Here is a 22674-nt window from a genome sequence, read left to right on the forward strand (position 1 = left end):
TCAATTGGTGTAGAATATTCACTGACATTGAGTATCCAGCGCAGTAACGACCATGCCAGCTCACTCTCTTCTATTTAATATCGGTTACAAATTTTGGCGCAAGGCTTGCAAGTTTGGGGGAGGGGGCTAGTCGTTTACATCGACCCCTGTACTCAACTGGTAATTATTTTAGCGAGCCCGAAAAAATGAAAGACAAAGTCGAATCCGGTGGCATTCAAACTCAGAATGTAAAACGGACGAAATGCTGCTAGGCATTTTGCCCAGAGTGCTAACGATTCTGTCGGTTCGCCTGTCGCTCGATCAGCTAGAAATAGCAGCCACATTTCTTCAACTCACACTCCACTATCTTATTGAAAAAAAGAAAAAGAAAGAACTTTGGATAGTTTATAGGCGCAGGAGTGGGTAGCTTGCTTACCAACCACATGGTTCCGGGTTCAGTCCCACTGCATGGCATCTTGGGCAAGTGTCTTCTGACCAAAGCCTTGTGAGTGGATTTGGTAGACGGAAACTGAAAGAAGCCCGTCGTATATATATGTATATATATGTGTGTGTGTGTGTGTATGTTTGTGTGTCTGTGTTTGTACCCCCCCCCCATCATCACTTTACAACCGATGCTGGTGTTTTTTCGTCCCCGTAACTTAGCGGTTCGGTAAAAGAGACCGATAGAATAAGTACTAGGCTTACAAAGAATAAGTCCCGGGGTCGATTTGCTCGACTAAAGGCGGTGCTCCAGCATGGCCGCAGTCAAATGACTGAAACAAATAAAAGAGTAAAGTGTAGTTCTTCGTATACATAAAGATGGAACGAGCACGTTTAATGATTAGATGTATGTCTGGTCATTCAGGACTGGCCTGGGGCCACACAACATTTTGACAAGTTTCTCTTTTTCTTTTTTTCTCCGCGTTTTTCTTTTCTTTTGTAAAAAAAAAACAACTTATATTATGAAAGACTCACGACTATTGTTTAGGATTTGTATTTTAATGCGGTTTTGTATAATTCCTATATTATATCCATACATACGTGTTACATATGTAATTTCGAACTTACTGGTGCGACTCGTAAAGCGTTCCTCGTTACCATGGAGCTTGATTGGTCGCTTATGTAATCTAACCGCAGAGACTTCAACTCACATAAAAGCAATGCACGTCCAGTGCACATAGATCCATACATCCATCCATCCACCCGTCCATCCACCCATACATTATATATATATATATATATGAGGGATGGAGAGAAATTGCTGCATAAACATGAAAAATATATGCACGGTAATACCTCAGTTTATAACTGGTCATTATAGCATGAAGTTTATGTGAAATTTATGTTTTTCTGCTTTTACACACACAGACAGACACACACACACATACGCACGCACATATTTAATACATAATAATTATATTATATAATAACAACGATATTCTGTTATAAATATACCATGAGAAAATACAATAGGTTTAAGGTAAATTAACAAACAAGTCAAAACAAACAACTGAATAATAAGTCGATAAGCACTGAAACCACAAACAGTTCCCACAATCCCCGTGTTGCTCATGGCAACCAAAAACTGATAATGTCGCTGGAAGACGAAGTATTTCAAGTCTGGTAAGTTTTTCTCTTTGATTCTTTTATTTCCTCTGGAATTTTTGTTGTCAGTTTTGTTTGTTATCGTTCATGTATGTTGAAATTATTGTTTTCACATTATTTTTTAACAACTATTCTTGTTTCCAATTAATTCTGTTCAATTGTTCTTAAAAGTGGGAGGGGAGAGTTTTAGTTTTTAAAATTTCATAAATTCAACATAATTTATGAAGTTTAAATGGAAAAAAAGTTTGGGAAATATATTTCAAAATGATGATATATGATCCAAAACAGCTATTGCGTGTGTGTACACAAATATATAGGTGTGTGTGTGTATACACAAACATATACGTTTATGTGTGTATATGTGTGTAGGTTTACCTTTTCAAAGTTAAAATAGAGACAACTGGGGAATGCCTGGCAAACTCTGAAGAATTGCAGCCTGTGTTTGATATTAACGTTTTGCCTGTCCTGTGTATTAGATGTGACACGACGGACATTTCCCCCTGGTATTTATGCGTCATATATAAACACACATTCCCATTTATTTTTCAACCACCAGAATTGAAATTTTTTATTGCCTTCACAGTGTTTACCGTTTTACAAAATCAAACTAGATAACTGGACAAAACAGAGAACACAATTCAAAAAAAGAGAAAGAAGAAAGAGAAAAAGCAAAAAGCAAAAAAATAAAATCCCAATTCACCACTTTGGGTTGTAAAGTTGGGGTCGCTGGGAAACCTTTCTAATGACATTTGAGATATGCCAGCATGCTTGCAGTGTTGCCACGAGTGATGGCAAAGCTGATGCACTGGAACAGCCAAGTGCCCTCACGGGCCCCACCAGTTACCTCTGCAAGGCAAGTTGTCAGTTCAAAGCCACAGTCATGCACAACAGCCATTGAAACGAAGGACGTGTGCTAGAACATTGTCTTAATGAAACAAGACCCTTATCATAAGTTTTCTTGGACATTTGGGCTTGATGGCTTTTCATAACTACCTCAGTAAGTTGGCATAGTACTTTCTGTTGATGGTGTGGCCCTTTTGAAAATAGTCAGTAAACGCAATATCGTTTGCATCCCCCAAAACTGAGGCCATCACCTTCCCTTGGCCTTCTTTGGAGTAGGTGAGGAGAGGTGTTTCCACTGAATGAATATGTGGCACGTGGAAAGACATCCGAGCGAGTTCATTGCCAGTACCTCCTGACTGGCTTTCGTGCCGGTGGCACGTAAAAGCACCCACTACACTCTTGGAGTGGTTGGCGTTAGGAAAGGCATCCAGCTGTAGAAACTCTGCCAGATCAGATTGGAGCCTGGTGTAGCCATCTGGTTCACCAGTCCTCAGTCAAATCGTCCAACCCATGCTAGCATGGAAAGCGGACGTTAAATGATGATGATGATATATATATATATATATGAATGAATAGAAAGAGAAATAAGGAAAGCTTCTAACAATGTAGCAAGTTTTAAAAAAAGCTTTATATTTTGGATACAAAGGCCTATCCCCAGAAGAATACAGTCAAAGAAATGTGTGTTTACATAGATCCTGCCATTTTGGGCAGCTTTAGCCTTTGCTTCCGAAAGAAAAAGGTTTTTTAAACTTACTACATTTTTAGAAATTTTCCTTATTTCTCTTTTCATTCATTTTGTACTTCTGTACTACGATGCTTCAAGTGAACTACAACGCTCTTAGATAGACATACATACACACACGAAGGGCTTCTTTCAATTTCTGTTGATCAAAGTTACTCACAAGGCTTTGATCATCCTGGGGTTATAGTAGAAGATACTCAAGTAACATAAAATGGGACGTAACCTAAAACTATGTGGTTGGGAAGTGAACTTCTTAACCACATAGCTGTGCTTTATATGTAAGTACATGTATGTATGTGTTTGTTTAAAATCAATTTTTTTTACATTTATACAATAATTAACCCCGTAACATCGGTTGATGTAAATTTATGTGCACTGGGGACTTGCTTTGGAACAGAAGACGCAAATCTATGCAGCCCTGTCTGCTGCGGTTTTGTACTCATTTGAGTACCAGTTGACATAAATCTATCTGCTGCGGTTTTGTACTCGTTTGTGTACCAGTTGAAATAAATATCCACCATCACTCACGGAATCGATAATAGAGGCCACCATGCAAATTTCAAGGAATCTGATAGGTTTGTTAGATTCTTCATGTAAATATTTCCAACTCAGTTCAAGACTTCATCACCATAATAGTATAGAAGCAGCAGTTTTGGTGGTTGCACCACCATTTCCATTATGACTTCCTCCCAAATTCGTACATGTTCAGCAAATTCTTCTGGTCCTTCACGGAATTTACAGTCCCATCCAGCCATGCCAGTCTTGTTGAATTTACGGGTCTTCACAGTGATGACAGTTCACACAAGTAAACAGTTCATGCTTTAAAGCAGTTGCCATAGATATACGCCTAACCGTTGTTGTGCACTAATTGCTGATCTTGGCTGAGATGATTACCATCAGTGCAACCCGGTTGCCTGATAAAAAAAAAAAACCCTGTTGTCATGGGGTTAAAGTTGTAATTTGACTTATATTATTTTCTTGTCTCTTTCAGCTGTTTTTGATAATTTAACAGATCACGTGATTTGCCAAAAAAGGAAAATGATAAGTGTTATTGAAAATGATATTTTGTGCCCTCAGTATGTCTCAAAAGCTATGGCACCAAGAAATCCTAAACTTGTCAAAGAGCCCGAAGAAGACACCCAAGTAAATGATGAGTTCATATAATTGAAGTTTCACATAATTAAAATGTTCTTTCTTTCTCTGTCTGTCTCTCTCTCACTCTCATCCTTCCTCTGTACCATCAATACTATTCTACTCCACTTCACTCCTATACATCATTGGTTACCCGCCCCATCTCCTATCCAGATGTACATACCCCTCTTCAACACTTGTTCTTCATTCATTATATCCCACCCCCTCTCCTCGTCCCTTCACCATCTCCCACTCTCCAGTACACTCTTGCAATCCCTACCCACCCACTCTCCCAATCCTTCTCCACCCCACTTCTACTCACCGCTTACATTGAGGACCTTTAAAATTTCATATTGATGTATGCTCCAAGCACCAACTTAATGACAAAGTTATTCTACTTCATTCTTCATTATTTTCAATATTGATTGAAACAAAAAAGCGTATTTCAACAGAAATATGGTAACAAAAGGCTTAAAGTGATCTAAATTAAAACCTGCAATCAAAACTTCATATAAATTTATGTTCCTAACACCAGCTTATTAGTGACTAAGTTATTTTACTAAATTCTGCAGTATTTCATTAATTAATTTCATTAATTCAAACAAAGTGTATTGCTACTGAAATTTGATCATGGCACTCTGTTGGTTACGACAACGAGGATTCCAGTTGATCCAATCAATGGAACAGCCTGCTCGTGAAATTAACGTGCAAGTGGCTGAGTACTCCTCAGACACATGTACCCTTAACATAGTTCTTGAGGAGATTCAGTGTGACACTGTGTGTGACAAGGCTGGCCCCTTTGAAATACAGGTACGACAGAAACAGGAAAAACGAGTGAGAGAAAGTTGTGGTGAAAGTGTACAACAGGGTTCACCACTACCCCCTGCCTAGTAGAGCTTTAGGTGTTTTCGCTCAATAAAAACTTACAACACCCAGTCTGGGAATCGAAACTGCGATCCCATAAATGCGAGTCTGTTTCCCTAACCACTGGGCCATTGCACCTCCACTGAAATATAACAACAAAAAGGGTTAATGTATAATGAAAAGGTTAAAGGAATTTGTTCATTTGAGGTGATGAATATTTCCAAGGAATCATTCAAGTTTTGATTTTGGAGGATTCTTTCAATTTCCTTTTTCTGATTTTTTTTCTTTTTTTTCTTTTCAGCTTATTCCAAGCGTCTACCTGAAGAACATCTCTATGACAACAGAAGAGAGATTGAACAATACACATACAATGAGGATTCCAGAGAAATTGCAACTCCTCGAAATGGGAGATATAGTTCATCACAAAGTAATACATATATAAACATACATATGTATACGTATATCATCATCATCATCATCATCATTTAACGTCCACTTTCCATGCTGGCATGGGTTGGATGATTTGACTGAGGACTAGCAAGTCATGAGGCTGCACCAGGCTCCAATCTGATCTGGCAGAGTTTCTACAGCTGGATGCCCTTCCTAACGCCAACCACTGCGAGAGTGTAATGGGTGCTTTTATGTGTTACTGGCACGAGGGCCAGTCAGGCGGTACTAGCAACGGCCACGCTCAAAATGGTGTTTTTTACGTGCCACCTGCATGGGAGCCAGTCCAGCAGCACTGGCAACGACCTTGCTCAAATGTTTTCTAACGTGCCACTGGCATGGAAGCCAGACAGCTGCTCTGGCAATGATCATGCTTGGATGGTGCTGTTAGTGCTCCACTGGCACATGTGCCAGTCATCGAATATGATATGTATATATATATATATATGTGTGTGTGTGTGTATATATATATATATATATATATATATTGCCCCTGGACTGGCTCATGTGCGGGTGACACATGAAATCTTTCGAGCGAGATCATTGCCGGTGCCCCTGGGCCGGCTTGCGGGTGACACATGAGGTTTTTCGAGCGAGGTCGTTGCCGGTGCCCCCGGGCTGGCTCGTGTGCGGGCGACACATGGGGTCTTTCGAGCGGGATCGTTGCCAGTGCCCCTGGACTGGCTCTTGTGCGGGTGACACATGAGGCTTTTTTTTTTTTTTTTCGAGCGGGATCGTTTGCCAGTGCCCCAGGACTGGCCCATGTGCGGGCAACACATGAAATCTTTCGAGCGGGATCATTGCCAGTGCCCCTGGACTGGTTCATGTGCGGGCGACACATGATATCTTTCGTGCGAGATCGTTGCCAGTGCTCATGGACTGGCTCTTGTGCGAGTGACACATGAGGTTTTTCGAGCGAGATCGTTGCCGGTACCCCTGGACTGGCTCTTGTGCGGGTGGCACATAAAAGACACCATTTCGAGCGTGGCCGTTTTCGTGCAGGTGACACGTAAAAGCACCCACTACACTCTCTGAGTGGTTGGCGTTAGGAAGGGCATCCAGCTGTAGAAACTCTGCCAAATTAGATTGGAGCCTGGTGTTGCCATCCGGTTTCACCAGTCCTCAGTCAAATCGTCCAACCCATGCTAGCATGGAAGGCAGACGTTAAACGATGATGATGATGATGATGATGATATATAGGGTGTTCAAAAAGTCTCTCCGCAGTGAATTTTTTTTCATTGAAGATGTATTTCAAAACATGTGTAGAAAAGTCAACTCATGCATTGAAAATGAAGGGCAACACTTTCAACAACCTCTTGTAAAGTTTTTGTAAAGTCTTGTAAAGTCTAATATATTCTTTTGTAGTCTTTTACCATCTTATAGATATTTATTTTTCAGTAAAATACTTACTGTGGAGAGACTTTTTGAACACCCTGCAAACACACACACACACACATATATGAGGTCTGATCAACTTACCTAATTTGTTTGTCCTTACATTTACTCTCCTATATATATATATATATATATATATATATATATATATATATATATATGTGGTTATTTATTTACATGAAAAAGATCAAAGGTCTTTCCAATCCATATGCTCATAATGCTGGTTTTCCAGATTTTGTGGCATATAAACTCCCCTTGGATGGGATGCCTGTCTGTCGCAGGATTACTCATTTTTGCCTGCTGAATGGATTGGGGCTGTCCAGAATTGAAACCACAGTCTTACAATCAGGTGGGCATCCCTCTGACCACTAAACCATCTGCCTCTACAATCACACACACTCACAAAACTATTGTTGTTGTTGCTATTATTAGAAGGGAGGTAATCTGGTACAATAATCCGCATGCCAGACTGAATACTTAACAGAATTTCTTCTGGTTTTATATTCTGAGCTCAAATTCTGCCATGGTTGTTAACTTTGCCTTTTTGGGGTTGATAAAATAAGTAACAGTTGAGTACTGGGTTTATAAGAATTGGATGGGATATGACGACTTGGCCATCTCTCCCCAGTTCTTATATTAATCATTAAAATCCAGAAATACAACAACACGAGGGATAACGGTAACAACAGATCAATAATTTATTCTAGGTTGGTGTAGAGCTGTTTCGTTCCTGGGTGAACAGGCATGCTGCTAGAATACCAAGGAAGCGTCGACCACATGTCGGGGTCGAGTTGAGAGAGCCTGGAAGAACGTCTTGTCGCGACAGCTGCTAGATGGAGAAGAGAGATCGAACGCTATTGCTCTCTCTCCACCTGTTGCATTGCACATGTGTGCTCGGGTACTTCCGCTGACGGCAAGTCCCTTGCACATGCGCAGTGGCACTTCCCAAGATGGCGGCCAATGGCGGCCACACACGCCACTACAGGTTTAATGTAATCAAATAATTTCCTCCCCTAAAATTTCAGGCCTTGCGCTTACAGTAGAAAGCATTATTATTATTACTATAGAAAGCGGTGAGTTGGTAGAATCGTTAGCATGCCAGACAAAATACTTAGCACTATTTTTCCCGTTGCTATGTTCTGAGTTCAAATTTTGCTGAGGTCGACTTTGCTTTTTATCCTTTTGTAGTCGATAAATTAAGTACCAGTGAAATACTGTGGGTCGATGTAATTGACTAGTCTCCTCCCCCAAAATTTCAGGCCCTATGCATATGGTAGAAAAGATTATGACAATGCATATTTTAAATGGTATTTAACGTGTATTCTTCATTCCCATCTTACTTGTTTCTTACTTGTGAATTCTTAAAACTTTCAGATCTCAACTGTGAATATTAACGAACCCATTTTCCAGCCATTCCCATCAGAAATATTCTTCCAACAATATGAACCTTTCAATGTTTATGAAGTACCTTTGCTTCTTGAAAATAAAGACAGAGTAAGTAATGTTACCTGGTTTCCAATGCAAAATCTTGTCCACATTTCTTCAACTCAGGCCATGTAGCTAAGCAGGATGTTTCAGAGCCACATAGTTAAGGGTTTGGTTTCACTACATGGACTTTGTTTCTTCCTATTTTATGCTGTTGCCCCAGCTTCATCAATCTCTAGTGAGTGAAATCGATAAACATAAATTAAAGAAGCATGTCCTATAATATATATATATATATATTCTTTTATTTGTTTCAGTCATTTGACTGCGGCCATGCTGGAGCATCGCCTTTTAGTCAAAGAGATTGACCCCAGGACTTATTCTTTGTAAGCCTAGTACTTATTCTATCGGTCTCTTTTGACGAACTGCTAAGTTACATGTGTCTTTGTGTGAGTGTTTGTATTCCCCCCCCCCCTCATCTTCTTGTGTGTTTGCTGACTGTAAACAACAGCCTCACTGTAAGTACAGACAATGCAACAAAGTGAGCTGAATCAAAACCATCCATCAAAGTTTCGTGTTAATTTTTGTTCCAAACATCATCTTATTAGTGATTTGTTGTCTTAATTCTTCATTATTTTAAAAATTAATTGAAACAAAGGCAGCCTATTTCAACAGAAATAGGGCAACAAATGAATGAACAAATATTTTTGTTCTTTTTATTATTAATTTCGAATTTCTAATATTGTGTAATTAAAATATTTTAAATGAAGTACAATCATACCATTTATTATTTTTTGATCAGATACCACGTACTATAAAAGTGAATCAAGAGGCCTCGCCTTACTTTAAATTGATCCCTCCTCCTGATGCACACCTCAAAGTGGCCCCAGGGCTAGCACTTGTATTCAAGGTCCAGTTCACCCCAGAAGAAAATAAGGTAGTATTCTTTTACATACATATATGCTGTTGACATCATAAGAATTTAGTAACTTTCAAAAGTGAGTGTGTGTGTGTGTGTGCATTATATATATTCTTTTATTCTTTTCAGTAATTTAACTGTGGCCATGCTAGAGCACTGCCTTTAGTCGAGCAAATCAACCCCAGCACTTATTCTTTGTAAGCCTAGTACTTATTCTGTCGGTCTCTTTTGCCGATCTGCTAAGTTACGGAGACGTAAACACACCAGCATCGGTTGTCAAGTGATGTTGGGGAGACAAACACAGACACACAAACATATATATAAGATGAGCTTCTTTCAGTTTCCGTCTACCAAATCCACTCACAAGGCTTTTGCTGGCTCGAGGCTATAGTAGAGGACACTTGCCCAAGGTACCACGCAGTGGGACTGAACCCAAAACCATGTGGTAAGCAAGCTACTTACCACACAGTCAGTCCTGTGCCTTTGTCAATTTTCTTTCACTATCTTTCCTTCTTTAGACTTTTTCTATATGTCTGATGAAGAGCTCTGCTCAAAATGTGAAATCCTCTTTCTTTTCTTTCCTTTCCTGAGCGTCCAGTAATACTGTACTTATTCCATGTCCTCGCATTGTTATTTTTTCTTGCTTGTTCATATTTGCATTGATTCTATATATATATATATATATATATATATATATATATATATATATATATATATATAGGGAGAATTCACAAAAAAACAACAGACGAAGACAGGTAGTGTAGAAAACAACCAGATGTATTAGTATAACGCTTGGGAATTGAAAAAGTTTCTAACGTTTCGAGCCTATGCTCTTCCACAGAACGGAACACAGAAAGAAACAAGGAGAGAAAATAAAATGTGTGTAGTGGTCAGCGATTTATCATGGCGAATATATATATATATATATATATATATATATATATATATATATATATATATATATATATATATATATATAAATAGCACCATTTGAGCATAATCATTACCAGAGTCGCCTTCTAGCACTTGTGCTGGTGGCACATTAGAAAATCATTTGAGCGAGGTCGTTGCCAGTGCTGCTGGATTGGCTCCCATGCAGGTGGCACGTAAAAAACACCTTTTTGAGTGTGGCTGTTGCCAGTACTGCCTGACTGACTCTTGTGCCGGTGGCACGTAAAAAGCACCCACTACACTCTCGGAGTGGTTGGCGTTAGGAAGGGCATCCAGCTGTAGAAACTCTGCCAGATCAGATTGGAGCCAGGTGCACCCTTCTGGCTTGCCAATCCTCTGTCAAATCGTCCAACCTATGCCAGCATGGAAAGTGGACGTTAAACGATGATGATGATGATGATATATAATAAATATATATAGGCCTGTCTTTGAGAAACAGACACAACCACACTGGTTACTCAGAAGAGACTCTTTGCTGACCTTTTCAGGAGTGGATTCATATTCTTCACATATTTAACAACTCATTTCACTTCGGTGTCTGCAACCCTGTTCTCGAGTTCTTTAACACCTATTGAAACCAAATCCCTCCTGTTAGTATCAGTTTAGATCTTTCTCGGTGTTTCTTTAAGATAGTCTTTGATGTGCTTGCACTGAGGATGTCTTCCTTGTTCCAGCTCACCATGCAGCGCCTGCTTTGGCCTGCAGGTTTCCTTTAAATGGGCAAGATGACCAGACCATCTAAACTGGTGTTTCATAATCATGGATCTCATACTTGTCATTTTTGCCATCTGCAATACTACTCTCTTATCAACCTGTGGTAGATGTCCAGGTCTCCTTAGAGAGAGAGAGATAGAGAGTGAGAGAGTGAGAGAGAGAGAGAAAGTGTGTGTGTGTACACATGGCACGTAAAAAGCACCATTCGAGCGTGGTCGATGCCAATACTGCCTGACTGGCTCCTGTGCCAGTGACATGTACGTAAAAAGCACCCACTACACTCTTGGAGTAAGCAGACATTAAACGATGATGATGATGATGATATATACTTAAATAGATCTTCGTCATCATTTAATACATTTTCTACACAGGCATGGGTTGGACAGTTTGACAGGAGCTGCACCAGGCTCCAGTCATCTGTTTTAGTATGGTTTCCTAATGCCAACCACTTTACAGTGTATAGTGAGTGCTTTTTGTGTGGCACCAGCTCATACATATATTTAATGGTTTGTGATTAAATGAGTGTGTGATGAACCCAGAGCTTCATCTTGTAAACGAGCAAAGCCTAAACTCTTTGAAGTTAAGGAAATTCATTTAATGTCCGTTGTCCATGCTGGCATGGGTTGGATGGTCTGACCAGGGTTGGCAAGCTGGAAGGCTGCACCAGGCTCCAGTCTGATTTGGTATAGTTTCTATGGCTGGATGCCCTTCCCAACGCCAACCACTCCAAAAGTGTAATGGGTGCTTTTACGTGCTACCGGCACAGGTGCCATTTGCGTGACACTGGTATCTGCCACAACTGCGATTTTGCTCGGTTTGATGGGTCTTCTTCTCAAGCACGACATAATGCCAAAGGCCTTGGTCGTTATCTCCGTGTGACCCAACACTCGAAAGGAACTCAGCCTGGTGATATTTATTTTGTGTGTGAAGAGTTTACTCTTACACAGGCAATGATAATGATTCAGACAATGAAACTGGTGAAAATGATGAAGAAAGTAGTGATTCAGATGAACAAGGCCTATTTTTGTTATTCTTCTGATTTTTTTTTTTTTTGATTCTGTCCATTAGTTTACCTGCAATTGTTACTCTTGAGCTGTGAATGCAAATATTTATTTTTTTACTCAGGAGCCCAGGTAAAGGTAGACACAGGGGCCCAAGTCTGAGAGGGTAAACTCCTTACATGCTTAGGGCCCTCTTTGCTTCCATCTTTATGGTGAGGACTTTTGATTCCTGATTTTCCCAGTTTGATGGCTCAACTGTCGGGTTTCTCAGAGCTTGTTACCCATAAGCACAGCTATAGTTGTGTGGTAAGAAGTTTGCTTCCCAATCACATGGTTCTGGGTTCAGTCCCACTGCTTGTCACTTTGGGAAAGTGTCTTCTTCTATAACCTCGGGTCAACCAAAGCCTTGTGAGTGGATTTGGCAGACAGAAACTGAAAGAAGCTCGTGTGTGTGTGTGTGAGCATGTGTGTGCCTTTGTGCCTGTGTTTGTCCTCCACCACTGCTTGACAACTGTTGTTGGTGTGTTTATGCCCCTGTAACTTAGCAGTTTGGCAAAAGAGCCCAATAGAATAAGTACCAGGCTTAAAAGTACTGGATCAATTCATTTGACTAAAAATTCTTCAAGATGATGCCTCAGCATGGCTACTGTGTAATGACTGAATTATGTATTGGATGTTAAACGATGATGATGATGATGTGAAAGGTGAAAGAAAGATGTAAGTCTTATAAAATATTCCCTTATTTCAAGAGAAATTCCTGTTTTTGTTGTATAATTGCAGGATTATGAACATGAGATTGTGTGTACGACAGAAAGGGAGAGATACGTTGTACCAATAAAAGCCATTGGAGCCCGTGCCATTGTGGACATCCAAGACGAGATACACTTCCCAACCTGTCCAGTACTAATGGCATCGACTAAAACTATTCTTCTCAGAAATATTGGTAACAGAGATGCCAAGTTTTCTTTCTTTACACTTCTGTAAGTTTCAGCTAAAATGACATTGACTAGAAATAAGGGGAGAAAGAGAGAGACAGAGAGAGAAAGAGAGTAATGGGAAATAGACAGTCATGGTAGGGGTTAATGGGAGAGAGACAATAATGACTATGGGTAGTCATTGGTAAAGGAGAGAGAGTGTGTGGTGGATAGTTGTGATGGATGTTAGTAATGAGTGACCATAGACCGAGAGAAAAAGTGATGGCTACCGAGAGAATGGGAGAATATGTATTGGAATAAACATGTTCCATGTGATCTAGTTGCTCATGGTGACTGGTGCTCCTGTATTTTATGTGTAGACAAGATACATTGTGGCAAAGTACCACTTGCCAACTGACAGGTTTCTTAAAATGTTTTTGGAAAAGGCAGAACGTATACAGAATTACAGATTCGATGTTCTTTGCCATTGATTGCAACATAGCTGGACCTTCCAGACTGAATCTTATAAAACATGAGAAAGAATCGGTGTTGTCATGGTCATCATCATCATAACCATCACCATCATCATCAACATCATCATCATTTATCATCTGTTTTCTATGCTGGTATGGGTTGGATGGTTTGACAGGAGTCGGCAAGGCTGGAGAGCTGCACCAGGCTTCAATTGTTTGTTTTGGGATGGTTTTTTTATGGCTGGATGACCTTGCTAATGCCAACCACTTTACAGAGCGTACCTGATGCTTTTCACATGGCATCACCATTGTCATCGCCATTTAACATCCCTGGTTCATTCTGGCTGGAACACGGATGTTCAACAGTTGAACAGTTTGACAGGATGCAATGGACCCAGCAGCTGCATCATGCTTTACTCTCTCCCTTTGGCATAATTTCTATGAATGGATGCTCTTCTAAACACCAACAACTTCACAGCAGATACTGGGTGCCTTTTTTTGTGACGCCAGCACTAGTGAGGTTGTCATGCACCCTTCACCTGGGTGGGACTACAGTGGAGAAGGAGGTGGTTTTATGCTAGGGGAGGGATTAAGGTATGAGAGAAGGAGACAGAACGGGTTTGTTGCTGTAGAGGAGGTATATGTTTATTTCTTTATTGCCCACAGGGGGCTGAACATAGAGGGGACAAACAAGGACCAACAAAGGGATTAAGTCGATTACATTGACCCCAGTGCGTAACTGGTACTTATTTAATCGACCCCGAAAGGATGAAAGGCAAAGTTGACCTCACGGAATTTGAACTCAGAACGTAACGGCCGACGAAAGGCCGCTAGAGGAGGTTATATGTGGTCAGATATGTCATGGAAGCCTGTGGTCAATTGATTGGCCTTGATACTCTGGGGAGAAGTGACGTGACAGAGGATTCATCATCATCATCATCATTTAACGTCTGCTTTCCATGTTGGCATGGGTTGGACGATTTGACTGAGGACTGGCGAACCAGCTTGCAGAACCGATTGAACATGGGTTTTGTTGCCCTAGTAACCACAGCTTTTGAGATGGAGATTGCTAACCTAGTCCAGTCGCTTCCTTGCCTCATTTTACATGTCCCTGTAAATTTTCGCTGCAATCCGAGCATGCCCACTGCCATTCAACCCTGCATAACCACTAAATGAGACACGCAAACATACAACTTTCTGCTATTTCACTTTTATATATAGAGATACACACACACACACACACACACATACATGTACATACCCTTGACTAGACATCATATGATGGTTGTAAATGAGCATCACCATCATACAAGCGATGTTGTTCATTTCTGGTCTTGCACGCTAAATATGTTTGGCCCTGGCTAAGTATTACCTTGTTTGGAAACAGTTGAGTGTTGGTGACAGGGAAGGCACCAAGCCATAGGTAATCTGCTTCGACAAATTGATGGAAAAGTGGACCTCAGACGATGATGATGATGATGATGACAGTAATGATGATGATGGTGATGATGATGATGACAATAATGATGATGATGGTGAATGTAGCAAAAGATATATTAGAATTGTTATTCTTTATTGTTGATGAGAGAATTGATTTAATTGATTTTTTTCCCCCTCCTCTGTTATACAGACCTTTCAGTGTTTCACCTGTTCATGGAACTATTGCTGAAAACGCCAATAGCCAGGTAGATATAGAGTTTTACCCGACAGAAGTGGGCAATCATCAGGGCCAACTATACCTCAGATATGACACAGGTGAGAGAATATAATTTCGCCATCAAACTTCATTAATGTTACATGTATGGCTCCTCCTCCTTCCCCCTCATTCCCTTCTTCTCCCCTCTCTCTCTCTCTCATTCCTCTCCTCTCCCCTTCCTCTCCTCTCCCTTCCTCTCCTCTCCCCTTCCTCTCCTCTCCCCTTCCTCTCCTCTCCCCTTCCTCTCCTCTCCCCTTCCTCTCCTCTCTTCTCTCTGCCCCTTCTCTCCTCTTCCCTCCTCTTCCCTCCCCTCTCTTGCTCCTCTCTCCTCTTCTTCACCTTCTACACCACTATACATCTCTCACTTCCCCATACACTATGTTTGCCTCTCCCCTCACACTCTTTCAACCTACCTACCTACCCATACGTCATCTCCCTTGTCTACTGTATAATTATTACTCTTCTACTGCTTTTCATCCCCTTCTGTGCTGCCAGTCATCACTTACTCTCCCTCGTCTTCCCTTCATCTCATATGTATCATTGATCACCCCCTCCAACCTTGTCACCATTCACTATATCCACCCTACTACTCTAATCTCTACAGACACCACCTCCCCTTCTCTACCTTTCCCTTCAGCTTGTATTCATTGACCCCCCCCCCCCATCTCCCTCAGCCTGTGGTGGTGGAGATGATTTTCCTTTCCTAAAAAGGATGTTTCTCTGTTTATAGGTGAAGTTTTGTTCATAACACTGCATGCTGTTGCTCAAGACATAAACATACGCTTGGACAGAAACTCTGTTCGTATTGAAAATACTTTTATCTCTCTGACCAATCAGAGAAGTGTATTTATTCACAACCGGACAAATGTTGTTGCCAAATACAAATGGACCAATTTTCCTACGTGGAATGAAGAGATACATCAAAAACAAAGGTATATGCACTTTTCCATTTAACCCCTTTTCATACCAACTACCCTGAGACTGCCCCTAGTTCCATGATAGAAACGTCCCATTTTAAAATGATCTATATTCATACCTGCAGTGAGTCAAGGAATCCCTATTTTGTTGTTGCGGATTAGCACGGTTGTGCTTTGGTAACTGCAGCCAATTGGAGCTGGTCTCACAGCTATAAAAAAAGGAATTCTGTTCCAGTCAGCCATTAGTTACCAGGAAGATGCTAGGCCTTCAGCACCACTTTTTCATAACTTACAGCTTCAGATATCTTTATCAACTTCCAACTGCGGGATTACTTTAAGCTCACTATGCCATCCACCACCCACTTCATGCTACTCACTGTGGAATTATGTTGTCTTGACTTATCAACTCCTGAACAGTCAATGTCATGTGGTGTTCATTCTAGAACTTGTCAACTCCTCAAGTTCTTCCAACACCTTGTGCAGTACCACTGCCTGCTGTTTTATATCAGTTTAAAAATGTAAACTATGGCTTCCCTGATTCACTACATGCATATTCAGGCCACATAGGATGATTCTTATCCGCACATGTGTGTGCATATAATAAATAACAATGTTTTGCCTTCTGATATTATTTTCTACAAACGAACATGTTATTTTACTAAAATCTTCATTATTTTAAAAATTAATTTAAAAAAAGACTTTGTCTTTCAACAGAAGCATGGCAACTGATAGATTATTAATCAAGTTAAAAGCTTACAACCCTCCGTCTCCCAGCTGAGAGGTCTTTGTCTTGCAAGTTACTTGGAAACCCCCTGGTGCCGGTGCTACGTAAAAAGCACCAGTGTTGGTGCCACATAGAAAGCTCCCCAGTACACTCTGTAAAGTGAGAAGCACTGGTGCTAGTACCATGTAAAAAGTATTGGTGCTGGGTGTCACATTAAAGGCATTCGTGCGGGGTGCCACATAAAAGGCACCCTGTACACTCTGTAAAGTGGTTGATGTTATGAAGAGCATCAAACTATAGAAAGCATCCCAGAGCAGACAATGGAGCCTGGTTCAGATCCTGGCCTTGCCAGCATCTGTAAAAACCATCCAACCCATGCCAGCATGGAAAATGGATGCTAAATGATGATGATGATGATGATGATGATGGTGGTTGGTAATAAGCCCTATTTGCATATTTCTCAATGTTACTACATTTGTGTTGTAAATGTAATGAGATTTTTCTCATTAGTAAAATTAAGATTTAATCATTTAGTTTGAGGGAAGAAAGACAGAAGGTTGCTTTAGTATAAGCTTGCAGCACATCTCATTTCCAGAAGGTATGTGGTTCCGATCCTACTGGCAGGCCTTCTTGCCATCCAAGGGCATTTAATAATCCTTTAGCATTCAGATTTCTCTGTTATTTGGAATTAATCCTGCATTGTCTTGTAGCTTTGGGATTTCGATGATGTGATTGCACATTATTTACATTATTCACATTTGACGAATATTTGTCCTCATCTTGTTTGTTGTTAACACAATGTTTCGGCTGATATACCCTCCAGTCTTCATCAGGTGTCTTGGGAAAATTTCAAACCTGTATTCTCATTCCTAAGGTATTTTCCGATGTTGTTGTTATTATTATTATTTTATGTTTGACTTTTGTTTTGCATTTGTACAAGTTGGATCCAAGTCTCACCCAGAGACCTCAAGAGACAACAAGTTAGAAGTTCATGTAGGTGTTATGCCTAGGGTACCATATATTTGGATTTGTACAGTTTTGTTCAAGTGAATGTTTAAGAAACCATAAGAAAATTATGTGTTTGATTTAAAATTTGAGATCACATAGACAGTATTTTACGTAGGATATGGGCAGTTCCCATGAGCACTATCTTTTGAACTTCAGCCATTTTGGGGTTTCCTGGTATCTGAGCTAGGTAGTAATCAGCCCGTTTCGCTGTCATTCCCAGGGCACCTATGACAATAGGTATTGTTTTCGTCTTCAGATTCCACATTTTGCTAATTTCTATTTCAAGATCTTTATATTTGCTCAGTTTTTGGTAGGTCTTGACAGATACGTTTATATCGATTGGGACAGTCATATCAATGAGGAGGTATGATTTTTGTCTGAAGTCTTTCAGTATGATGTCTGGCCTATTTGCGTCTATCTTTCTGTCAGTTTGAATGGTGAAGTTCCAGAGGAGTGCAATGTGATCATTTTCAAGTACTGGGGGTGGTTTGTGTTCCCACCAGTTTTTATCATGGGGCAAGTCCAGGTTTTTGCATATTACCCAGTGAATATATTGTGCAGCTCTATCATGCCTGTTGAGATACTCTGTAGGCACAAGCAGACTGCACATGGAGACAACATGATCGATGGTCTCATTTTGTTGTTGGCATATACGACATAATGGGGAGCTGCCGTTCTTTAATATGTTGGCCTGGTAGTTCTTTGTAGGTAGGCATTGATCTTGGGCTGCTATGATAAACCCCTCTGTTTCTGATTTCAAGCCAGAGGCCATTAACCATTGGTGGGTAAGGGCTTTGTCAATATCTGCATTATTCGCTCTCTTTGGGTATTTGCCATTGAGAGGTTTTCCATGCCATTTTTCAGTCATAATATCTAAGGCAGCAATTTTTGCACGAGTTTTCAAGCGCTTAGCTTTTTCTGCAGGTGTTTCTAGTTCGTCTAATTCTTGAATTTGTTGCAATTGGAATTCACTTAGATAGTCCTTTGCCTGTTTTGTTACTGAGTGAGATGCTTTCTTGCTTTCATGTTTTAAGACAAGTTTTAGCATCCAGTCCTCAGAGTTTTTCAGATAGGTGTCTGGGCCAATTGTGGCTACCTTCATTGATAATGCCAGCTGTAGAAGTCCTCGGCCTCCCTCTTTTCTTGGCAGATAAAGACGTTCTATATCTGCCTTAGGGTGGTGCATTCTATGCATTGTCAACAGTTTTCGTATTTTTCTGTCAACATTACATATTTCAGTAATTGACCAGTTCACGATATTGAAACTGTAAGTCACGACTGGTATGGCTAGAGCATTGATCGCTTCGATCCTGTTTCTCGCGTTCAGCTCTGTCTTCAGTATTGCTCTCACTCTGCGATAACATTCTCTTCTGATCCTTTCCCTCATCACAGAGTGCTTGATATTGTCCCCTTCAATTACCCCTAGGTATTTGTAGCTCTCCGCTGGTTCTAACTCTTTTATGACATTTTGCTGGTCAAGGTTCACATTAGATGTATTTGTCATTTTTCCTTTGATAAAGGTAGCTTTTGCACATTTATCAAGGCCAAATTGCATCCTGATGTCATCACTGAATTGTTTAACAATCGCTAGTAGGCCTTTGAGCTGTTGGTCATTTTTTGCAAAGAGCTTTAAATCATCCATGTAAATGAGATGATTTATATTTTTATCAAATATTTTATAACCATACTGTGCATCATTGAGCAATTTTGAGAGCGGTATTAGGGCTAGACAGAAGAGGAGTGGTGATAGTGAATCACCCTGGAAAATGCCACATGAAATTCTTACATCTCCAGCATTTAGAGATTCATTGTCAGTGTTCAACATCAGTGTGGTTCTCCATGATCTCATACTTACAGATAAAAAGTTTCGCAGAGTAGGAGCTATTTTATACATTTCCAGACATTTCCTAATCCAGCTATGTGGTAGGCTATCAAAGGCCTTTTTATAGTCTATCCAGGCTATTGACAAGTTTTTGTGTCGCTTGTGACAATCTTCTAAGATCATCTTATTAATGAGTAGCTGATCTTTACAACCATAAGATCCACGTTTACATCCCTTTTGCTCATTAGGGAATATGCTATTTTCTATTAAAAAACTATAGGTGTACTCAGTTAGGACAGATGTTAGCGTCTTATACATTGTTGTTAAGCAGGTTATGGGGCGATAATTTTTTGGTTCATTTGTTTCCTCATTTTTTGGAAGCAGGAATGTTAAACCATTAACTAACCAAGAAGGCATCAAACTAGGATTTTGCAAAACATCGTTGTAAAGTTTTGTTAGCAGTTCATGGCTTTCTGGGAAGGCATTCAACCAGAAGTTAGGAATTTTATCCTTTCCTGGAGACTTCCATTTGCTTGACCTCCTGAGAGCAGATCTTATATCTTCTACCTTGACCCCCTCCCACTTTTGCTCCTCTAAGGAGTCTAGGTCTGTAGATATTCTATTAATCCAAGGGGCCTTTTCATTGTGTGTTTTATCTTCTGCCCAGATTTTATTCCAAAATTCTTGCACTTCTTCTTTTGATGGGACAGACTTTATTGTTACTGGTGTTTTCCCTATCTTCCTTATTATTATTATTATTATTATTATTATTATTATTATTATTATTATTATTATTATTCAGGTTACTGCTTGGAATTGAACTCAGAATCTTGGGGTTAGTAGCCCGCGCTCTTAACCACTATGCTATATGCCCGTGGGCGTAGTGGTTAAGAGCACGGGCTACTAACCCCAAGATTGTATCTTGAAGTGAATTTACTTAATAGCTGAATTCACTTCAAGATACATCATCAATAAACACTTAATAATTTCTCAGTGCTTCTGTTTTTGAGATCTGGATGAATATAGACTCATTATGCTTCCATTCTTTTTGTTTTTGAATATATATATATCTCAGTTTTTCCTTTTTCCTTTCTTTTGTATATTTCAAGATTTATCTCTGATATTGAACAAACAAGGCAGGCTGAGATAGAAAACTTTATACGGGATTATATTCGAGATCCTTCATTACATGACAAGATCTCTGTAATGAATCGTTCCTATCTGAACAGGAGAAAGGTAAACCTCTTCAATATTATGAAAGACCGTATTGTAACCATTTCCGTCTACTAATTAGAAAAAAAAGAAATATATATATCATCATCATCATCGTTTTACGTCTGCTTTCCGTGGGTTGGACGATTTGACTGAGGACTGGCGAACCGGATGGCTGCACCTGGCTCCAATCTGAATCTGGTAGAGTTTCTACAGTTGGATGCCCTTCCTAATGCCAACCACTCTGAGAGTGTAGTGGGTGCTTGTGCCACCGGCTCGAGGGCCAGTCCAGCGGTACTAGCAACGGCCATGCTCAAATGGTGTTTTTTTATGTGCCACCTGCACAGGAGTCATTCCAATGTTTTGTTCACATGCCACCAGCACAAGTGCCAGTAAGGCAAAGCTGGAAACAATCGGGCTCAAATGGTGCTTTTTACATGCCACTGGCACGGAAGCGAGACCGCTGCTCTGGCAGTGATCCCGCTCGGATGGTGCTGTTAGCACTCCACTGGCACGGGTGCCAGTCATCGAATTTGGTTCAGTTTCGATCTCACTTGCCCCAACAGGTCTTTGCAAGCTGAGTTTCGTGTCCAATATATTGTATATTCTGTACTCTCTGTAAGGTGGTTGGTGTTAGGAAGGGCATCCAGCTGTAAAAACCATACCAAAACAGACAATTGTAACCTGGTGCAGCTCTGCAGCTTGTCAGCTCCTGCCAACCTGTCCAACCCATGACTGTATTAGAAATGAAGTGTTTTTGTTTTTTTTTTATTTTGTAGCAAGTTACTCATTGATGGTTTTACTGGAAATAATTGTTATCTTGAAATTGTTTTTATCACGAATATGATTCTCATTATTACTTTACAGTTGATTGAAGAAGGCAGTGGTCTGTTTTATGATGAAGTCTTCAAGATTGAACCAATTGAAGGAGAGATTTGGCCTAACCAAACAATGCAAATAAATATTATGTTCAAACCATTGGAAGCAAAGTCTTATATTAAAATGGCATATTGCGAAATCACTGGTAGGGAGAACCGTCTTCCATTGCAATTGCGTGGTGAAGGGAAAGGACCCAAAGTTCAACTGTCTGTGAATGTCATGAATGTTGGACCGATTTTCATTGGTTCCTGTCATTACTATGAAGTGATTTTAGCTAATCACGGACAGATTCATGCCAGTTATGTTATCCAAAAAAGTGTCTCTACATTTGCCTCCTTTTTTACTTTCAAACCGAATAATGGAACTGTCCAACCGGGAGGTCACCAAGCAATACGAGTAAAGTTTCAAGGGAGTAGTTTGGGAGATTTTGACGAAGTCTTCAGATTTCAAGTGGAGGGTCGACCTCAACCAGTGGAACTCAAATTCAGGTGAGTTTAGAAATAAAAAAAGTAGAAATGTGTTTTTGATTTTCATCATCTTTGTTGTCTTAACATTTACTTTTTCATGCTTGTATGGGTTAGATGCAGTTTATTGAGGCAGATTTTTTTGTAGCTGTGGTGTCACCTTACTGGCACTTGTGTCGATGGCACGTTTAGAAAATCATTCGAGCGAGGTCGTTGCCAGTGCCGCTGGACTGGCTCCTGTGCAGGTGGCACGTAAAATACACCATTTTACACACACACACATATATATATATATATATATATATATATATATATATACATATATACGACGGGCTTCTTTCAGTTTCCGTCTACCAAATCCACTCACAAGGCTTTGGTCGGCCCGAGGCTATAGTAAAAGACACTTGCCCGAGGTGTCATGCAGTGGGACTGAACCCGGAACCATGTGGTTGGTAAGCAAGCTACTTACCACACAGCCACTCCTGTGCCTATGTAGATATATATAAAAGAACACAAATGGGGCTTAAAATTTCTGACTGCTGTTTTGGT

At 40.2% G+C, this 22674-nt stretch overlaps 1 protein-coding gene across 2 annotated transcripts in view; it reads left to right on the forward strand.

The window, feature by feature from the left end:
• Positions 1 to 1117: 1117 nt before the first annotated feature.
• The window catches only part of LOC106880950 (axonemal central pair apparatus protein HYDIN), a 193311-nt gene continuing 171754 nt past the window's right edge, over positions 1118 to 22674 (forward strand). For both annotated transcript variants that reach the window (XM_089348067.1, XM_089348075.1), the window contains exons 1-10: positions 1118 to 1602; positions 4161 to 4312; positions 5466 to 5591; positions 8381 to 8500; positions 9234 to 9368; positions 12797 to 12996; positions 15034 to 15158; positions 15830 to 16031; positions 20680 to 20806; positions 21650 to 22149. In XM_089348067.1, coding sequence (XP_089204193.1) covers positions 4208 to 4312; positions 5466 to 5591; positions 8381 to 8500; positions 9234 to 9368; positions 12797 to 12996; positions 15034 to 15158; positions 15830 to 16031; positions 20680 to 20806; positions 21650 to 22149 — 1640 coding nt within the window. In that variant the 5' untranslated portion in view covers positions 1118 to 1602; positions 4161 to 4207. The remainder of the gene's footprint in view (positions 1603 to 4160; positions 4313 to 5465; positions 5592 to 8380; positions 8501 to 9233; positions 9369 to 12796; positions 12997 to 15033; positions 15159 to 15829; positions 16032 to 20679; positions 20807 to 21649; positions 22150 to 22674) is intronic.

The sequence above is a fragment of the Octopus bimaculoides genome, chromosome 1 (assembly GCF_046866305.1).
Source record: "Octopus bimaculoides isolate indiv1 chromosome 1, ASM4686630v1, whole genome shotgun sequence".
In the NCBI taxonomy this organism is placed as follows: Eukaryota; Metazoa; Mollusca; class Cephalopoda; order Octopoda; family Octopodidae; genus Octopus; species Octopus bimaculoides.